The sequence below is a fragment of the Lipotes vexillifer genome, unplaced genomic scaffold (genome assembly GCF_000442215.2).
Source record: "Lipotes vexillifer unplaced genomic scaffold, Lipotes_vexillifer_v1.1 scaffold690, whole genome shotgun sequence".
NCBI classification, from domain to species: domain Eukaryota; kingdom Metazoa; phylum Chordata; class Mammalia; order Artiodactyla; family Lipotidae; genus Lipotes; species Lipotes vexillifer.
The window spans coordinates 2,457,980-2,465,805 of NW_006798376.1; the positions used below are offsets into that span (position 1 = coordinate 2,457,980).

The window sequence follows — 7,826 nt, forward strand, 5'->3', positions numbered from 1 at the left end:
GCGCAGCGGCTATGGCTCACGGGCCCAGCCGCTCCGCGGCATGTGGGATCCTCCCGGACAGGGGCACGAACCCGCGTCCCCCGCATCGGCAGCCGGACTCCCAACCACTGCACCACCAGGGAAGCCCTGGAATATCAATTTTTTAAAAAATGGAATAAATATACCAAACAAATCGTAAATTAAACTATTGATAAAAAGTTAGAGCTAATGGACTAAACTAAAAGTGTATTAGAATAAATGGTGTGAAAATGATTTTCCTGAATTAATAGACACAACATTTTAAATGGAGTTCAAATTGAGTTCATCTTAAATTTTATGAGTCATTAAACCATGTGGCATTTTATATCTTCTTATATTTGCTTAAACTCTGAAGATTCAAGTTTAAAACCCGGAAAGTTAGAGAAATAATGCAAATGTGATATTTGGAAGGGAAGTCACTTTTTTTTGTTTTGTTTTTTTTGCTCTTGTAGATATTAGAAGAAGTTTGTCAGAAAAATAACTGGGGACAACCTGTATATCAGCTGCACTCTGCCATTGGACAAGATCAAAGACAACTCTTCTTATACAAAATAACTATTCCTGCCCTGTCCAGCCAGAATCCTGTCATGTGTGTAACTTCTCCAAATTCCTAATCATTTCGATGAATGAGTCTTGTAAATTAAGTGTATTTTAGAATGAGTCTTGTAAATTAAGTGTATTTTATCACTATCTAAATAAGATAAATATTCAAGTCTACAACCTACTCATTTTTCATTCAGTGCAAACGTTGAGACGTGTATTTGGGATATATGTGACAGCTATGAGACTAGCATCTCAAAGCCCCTAAATTTCATATAGACAATGAAGACTGTGTACTCTCATCAACCAATGGAAAACTGCAGATGTTAAGTGTAATACAAGTGAAAACTATAGCCCATCCTTTTATCTGTGTAGTATTTGGGTTGAACCATACGAAACTGCCCTTTTATACCTAATAACACCATGCCCTGCCATTTAAGTTTTGAACCAAAGCTATAACCTCTCTATTAGTGGTTATCACCTTCTCAATTTTACCTTGAGCCTGCATTTCTACATGTTTTAGGAACCATCCTCTTTCACACGTACATTAGAAAGAACTTATAATGAGTTGCAAGTACGCTCCAGGAATGTCATCGTCCACCGATGTTCTAGGTCCATTCACAAATGCTCCAACATGCATGTATATCTGGAAGCTTTAAAAGCAGAGAGTGATAAGTCCCCACACAAAATTCCACTATCCAATCAAAAAAGTGAACAGCGCCTTAGGTTTTCACCTGTCTCAGCTACATAAGTTTAAAATGCACACCCTGACTGACTTTGCTTTCCAGCCACCCTTTCACACCCCCGAAGCTAAGTGCCTACGTGGATGAAGCAAAGACATATGCAGCCGAGTACACCCTGCAGACCCTGGGCATCCCCACCGATGGAGCCGATGCCCAGACCGCAGCTGCTGCTGCCGCTTCTGCTACCGCATTTCCAGGTATGGAAAAATAATGTCAGAAATGGCACCCTGCAGAGAATGTTTAGGAGACCCTCTTTGGGACCATGGACTCACAGAGTTATCTGAACTCCAACTACAATAAATCTGATTTACACCACCTGTGACCAAAAAGAATTTGCCCGATGAGTGAGCCAAGGCAAGAGAATTGAGCTGGGCAGCAGAGGGGGGTCTAGTCTCAGCTCAGCTGTAAGCAGCTGTGTGACCTTAAATGAATCAATCTCTCTGCATCTAATTTGTTTGGGTTTTTACTTTTAGTAAAGAAAGTTTAGAACTACTACATTCTACTACTACTACATTCATGGATGATGTTTATCTGAACTATTACTATGTGCCAGGCACTGACGTATCTCAGCAATGCTCATGACACCACAAGAGACAGGTTCTATCATCATGCACATTGTGCAGATGAAGAAACCAAGTACCACCAACAGAAAGATTAAGTCATTTGGCCAAGGCCAATCAGCTTTTAAGCAATCCATGGACTCCCTCCCCAATTCTAATCTTCAGTTCTACTCAATTCAACTTGTATTGCTTTGCTTTCTGAAAGAAACGTGTAGATCAGATTTTTAAAAATTATTTTAAGACAAAAACTCTGTGTGTGTGTGTGTGTGTGTGTGTGTGTGTGAGAGAGAGAGAGAGAGAGAGAGAGAGGGAGAGAGAGGGAGAGAGAGGTGGAGAAAAAGAAAAAGAGAGAGACCATTTCAATAAGTGGCTAATCAGGCTCATTTTATCTGTTCTATAATTTAGGTCTGGGGCATATGCTGATTACTTAAAGTAAAGACTATCTGTAGATCAACATGCCTTCAGGGTCACATTTAAAAGACTTTTCCCCATTTATTATGTACCTACAACAAATGCTAATAATTAAAAATGACTCCTCTAGAGATTAAAGAGGACCAGACAAGAAATTTCTTTTGGAAATCTTCCCTCAGCAGTTAGTTTGAGCAACTCCACTCTTTCTTGGTAATAAAAGTTTAGGTCTTTCGAAGAAATCTGTCATTCTGACTTCTCATTGTGTTGGCATACCTCCTCCCATAAGCCCAAATCAGAGAGTTCTGACTAGACCTAGAAATAAGACATTCCTATCAATTGATTAATTCATATTTTTATTTATTTATTTATTTATTTATTTTTATTTTTTTTTTTATTTTTGCGGTACGCGGGCCTCTCACTGCTGTGGCCTCCCCCGCCGCGGAGCACAGGCTCCGGACGCGCAGGCGCAGCGGCCACGGCTCACGGGCCCAGCCGCTCCGCGGCATGCGGGATCCCCCCGGACCGGGGCACGAACCCGCGTCCCCCGCATCGGCAGGCGGACCCCCAACCACTGCGCCACCAGGGAAGCCCTGATTAATTCATATATTGGCCCTGTGTAGGTATGAGAACTGCTATATACGTCACATCCATAACACCTGAGCTGGCTCTCATTTCCTTTTATTTCTCAAAACTTGCAAATGTGGCCTCTATTCTGGCAAGTGAAGCCGAAACTAATCATGCTTCCCACACAAATGTGACCTCAATTCCAGCTTTGTTCTTAGAACGTGGAGAAGATGTGTGATGCACCTCTTCGAGGTTATCAAGGCAACAGCTGCCACTGAAGAGGGCCAGGTCCTTCCTGGGCTGTGCTGCAGCCATCAGCGCCGTGCTTGCTTTCCATACAACAGGGTGTTGACACATCCATATTCTGGGGACTTGTGCCAGGCTTCTCAGTTCTTGCAGAAAGTTAAGGCCCTGTCTTGCAGAAAGCTGTACCCCAAAGACACCAAATTAATGTACTATAAAAATAAATGAGCCACTGCCAGGAGAATTTTAAAGTTTGCTTTCACATTGGAAAGGATTTGCTCTTTGCCCCAAAATATTTTATCTTATCCTCACTTTTATTTGCTCCTACAAGAAATAAAAAAATTATTCAGAGCATGAGAATTGCCTTGGGAATGCCTAAGAATTTGAGAAGATCTTTTATAACTTGCTATGGAGTCAAGCAAAGAATAATAGGCTCCAAGGGAAGAATCTATTTAAAACACAAATGCTCTTGTACTTTAGAAATTAGCCAAATTGAAAAAGAAAATTCAATTTTCTTTTCAAAATCCCTAAAGGTAAAACCTACGCTACACACACACACATACACGTATATTTTACTTACTTACTTTAGAAATACTGTTTCCAAAATTATGAAAGTAATTGTTAACATATTTCTCATATCCTTGGAAAATGTACCAAACTTCACTAGCACATTAGTCAGCATTACTGCCCAAAGTGCACGAGCCAAGGAGTGGATTCAATTTTTTTTACAAATAGTCCAGCCAGCTTCCCACCACCACTTCCTGAGAAGCCACCAGAAAGAAATCAATGTGCCTGGGTTTGGGCAGACTTCCACAACACATAAACCAAATGCGCTTTCTTTCTTTCTTTCTTTTCTTTTTTTAAATCAGGTCCCCATTTGCTGCTTAAGTATACTTTTTCCCTTTTTCTCATCCTCTTTCACAATTTGGGGATCATCTCAGAAATAACCAGATTTGGGTCTAAAACATTAACAGGGAAATACTGCTTTTAGATAATAGCTATTATGCTCTTTTCTTCAAACGTATTAATCAGCTAGACATGATAGTAATACAAAAGCACGTGAGTATTTCCTTACCACTCAAACCCCTTAGTTCTCTGACAGTAAGGACGAGCACTAAGACCTCTGCATACATCAAACACAGCTCGATGGTGGGGTGAGGTATTGTTTGTCCTATCCATTTAGACCAAAATGTGGACACCCTAGGTATGTGCTTTTATGGTGCTATATAGAAATATGCTAAAACTTTAACTATTTCTCCTATTGGTCTACCCAGTCCCTACAAACCTCCCTGGGTAAAGGCAATGGTTTTTAATATTCTATTTAGGTGAGGGTGGGGATGCAGCAGAACCAGACCCACAGGGCCCACCCCGATCTCCTTGCCAACCCATCAACTGCCTCCCCTCCTTTACAAGTTCTGAGACCCTCTGCAAAAGTTCTGGACATCAAACTTTAATCAGCTCAGCATCCTGTCAAGTTTCTGTTTCTTGGGGTCTACCCCCCATGTTGCCAGTTTTCTAAGAGTGAAACGATTCTGATATAAATGGCCGACCCCACTTTGAGGAACACTCTTCCCTAATCAATGAGTCCAGAGATTACATCCCCTGAGGGCACCTTTTAAAATGTACACGTTAACTTTTGGCTTTAAGCAATACGTTAAATTTTCATCTTTCATAAAGACAATAAACCAAAAGGAAGCAAACCCGAATCCCTTTCATGAAGTTTTCTCTGCCTTCTCCTCCAGGCTATGCTGTCCCTAGTGCAACCGCATCTGTGTCTGCAGCCCAGCTCAAGCAAGCCGTGACCCTGGGACAAGACTTAGCAGCATATGCAACGTATGAGGTCTACCCCGCTTTTGCAGTGACTGCCCAAGGGGATGGATATGGAACCTTCTGAAGACATCTTTCTTTTAAGAATAAAACACACAAAATTCAATCTAGAAGAAATACACCTCTAACTCGGTCCCCTAATGATCACAAGTAATACTTGTCCCAGAGTGAGGCCTTTCCTGAGACTGTACAGCTTACATTGATACTAGTTGTAGAATCATGATATGAGAACTTTATTTCTAATGAAATCCAATGTTAAGGAGCCATTTATCTAACAGGAAGCTAAAGAGCAATTGCCCCCAAAAGTTATTCTTCCAAGGTTCCTGAGTGTCTTGGGAGTATGTTTACACACCCTGACAGAGTGGAGAGAGATCTTTTAGCCAGCAAGAGTTCAGGGGCTAAGCAGACCTGGACAACCAGTAACAACCAAGGGGGCCAAGTAATTCCAGAGTCTTAACCCCTGGCTCACAGCTGCTTTTCTAATACACAAAGTCACAAAAGGCTGAGGGACAGTAGGAGATGCTTTTCCAAGCACATATCCCATTGCCCACTGCATGAGGCATATTCACAGCCTGGACCTCGTGAGAGATTATCCAAGGATTAATGGAGTCAGCATCATTTCAGTCTGAAAATCCATCCAGTCAATTTGTCATAGGTCAGGATCTTCTCATCCCCTGCAGCCCCTGGGGACTAGGAAATTGATGTTATATGTTACAGCCATTGTTAAGACAAATCCAGGCCCACCGTTTATTAAACTCATTAGCCCACACCTCTTTTTCCCTAGAACTCCTACGCTTCCTAAGGATGCCCACAACATAATAGTCATGCCAACTTGAAATGACTTTTTCTCATTTTAAACATTTTGACTTGTCCATATTGATTTATTTTCATCTCAATCTCATTTTGCTCATCTCCAATATCATAAAAATATAAATCAAATCTACAGCATATCATTTATGATACTTTTTGCTATTCAGCAAATTGGCTGAAAAGTCATTTCAAAGGGAGGAGTGAAGATTTACTCTCATTTCTACGACGTTTTTGTAGCACCCAGCCCACCATCCAGCATTCAGAGACAGTTATTAACCTGGGTTCAGCCTTGGACTATCTAACCCACTTATACTAAATCTGCTGAGAAACCCACCGCCTTCTCTTCCTTTTACTTTCAATAAGTATCAGACAGCTTTACCATATCTGAGTCCTTTGGTTTTGAAGTTATCACATGAGAACTTCATATCCATCACTGATTATTATTAGAAGCCAATTTTTCAGATATTCAGCAAGGGTGTTATTTATCAAAATCTCCTAGAGTTTTGGGTCTTTTCTCTAGAACATCTGAGGTGAGTTGAGTGTGCTACAAAAACTGGGGAGTAGAAGGCACTGCTTTCTTTCCATACTTATAAATGATGGCTTTTTGTTCAAAACAGAAATAATCAAAGTCCAAACACAAAATACCTATTACTACCACTCCAGTCTCATTAGTGGTTTAAGACATACAGTACTAGATTTCCATTTCCCTTGGCTTTTGTAAAATTCTGCAAGACTAAAGGGAACACATAAACACCAAAGCATAGAAAAATCTGTCAACTCTTGAATGGAATTCTGTGACCCCAAATCAGGCCAGATTCCAATGAAAATCAGGTAAATTCCAACAACAGTTAAGAGTCCTTGTAACCTTTCTGTTCTATTAACTCCAATCTGATATCAAAGGCCTCAAGGCTACATCTGAAGCTCTGAAAGGCCTCATGCTTTCAGTTTTGTTTTGCTTTTCATATTTCTGAGGACAGTGTTTCCCAGACTTGACTGCACATTAGAAATACCTGGAGAGCTTTTCAAACTGCCAATGCCAAGCTCACACCTCATACCAGCTACATCAGAATGTCTTGGGATCTGAGCCGGACATCAGTTTGTTTGTTTGTTTGTTTTTAAAGATCTTAGCTGATTCAAGTGTACAACTAAGTTTGGGAACTGCTGTATTCTTTGTATTTCCACTCTATTTTAATACTTTTTATTTTTAACAACTTTATTGGAGTATAATTGCTTTACAATGGTGTTAGTTTCTGCTTTATAACAAAGTGAATCAGTTATACGTATACATATGTCCCCATATCTCTTCCCTCTTGCGTCTCCCTCCCTCCCACCCTCCCTATCCCACCCCTCTAGGTGGTCACAAAGCACGGAGCTGATCTCCCTGTGCTATGCGGCTGCTTCCCACTAGCTATCTATTTTACATTTGATAGTGTATATATGGCCATGCCACTCTCTCCTACTAGAGAATGAACTTGAGGATATGGGGAGGGGGAAGGGTAAGCTGGTATTTTAATACTTTTTTATTTCACTTTTATTAAATAGAAAAATGCAAGAAAAATTTTCTAAGTTAAAATACATAGCCAGATATTTTTACATATATTCATCTCATGAAAAGTATGAATGTGAATATAACTCATACTGGCTTCAAACTAATTCTTGGGCCAAACTAATTCTAAGTATGAGAAAGTGAAACATTCCTCCTTAAGCAGTTCTTAGGTCCAAATTTACACTCCTCCACAGACGTGCTTTCATACTCAAGGAGAGTAATTACAGTGGGGGCAGGCAAACTGCTAATCAGTCCAAAGAAGCATTCCAAATTCCAAGAACAAAAGTTTTAATGTTCTTTAAAATCTTTGAAAATAGACGTATAAAGGCACTCTGCATATCTAGTATATGCAAAAAAGAAGGTATGATACAGAGGAGTTTTAAATTTAATCAAAATGAACAATTAGTTCATACAGGAATCATTTTATGAGAAAAAATCATTATTCCAGATTAAATCATAATCACTTTTTTAAAAGATTAAGAGCAGAGACATAAATATACAATAATAGCAAAGTATCAAGGAAATTACCACTGGAATATCATCTCATTACTTGCTCAATGAGGA

At 40.0% G+C, this 7,826-nt stretch overlaps 1 protein-coding gene across 3 annotated transcripts in view; it reads left to right on the forward strand.

The window, feature by feature from the left end:
• A1CF (APOBEC1 complementation factor) overlaps positions 1 to 5,052 on the forward strand; it is a 52,650-nt gene extending 47,598 nt beyond the window's left edge. The window contains exons 9-11 of one of the 3 annotated variants that reach the window (XM_007470291.1): positions 471 to 607; positions 1,347 to 1,498; positions 4,822 to 5,052. In XM_007470291.1, the coding sequence (XP_007470353.1) occupies positions 471 to 607; positions 1,347 to 1,498; positions 4,822 to 4,973 (441 nt within the window). In that variant the 3' untranslated portion in view covers positions 4,974 to 5,052. The remainder of the gene's footprint in view (positions 1 to 470; positions 608 to 1,346; positions 1,499 to 4,821) is intronic. The other 2 variants (XM_007470292.1, XM_007470293.1) reach the window with 2 other exon arrangements.
• Positions 5,053 to 7,826: the final 2,774 nt, after the last annotated feature.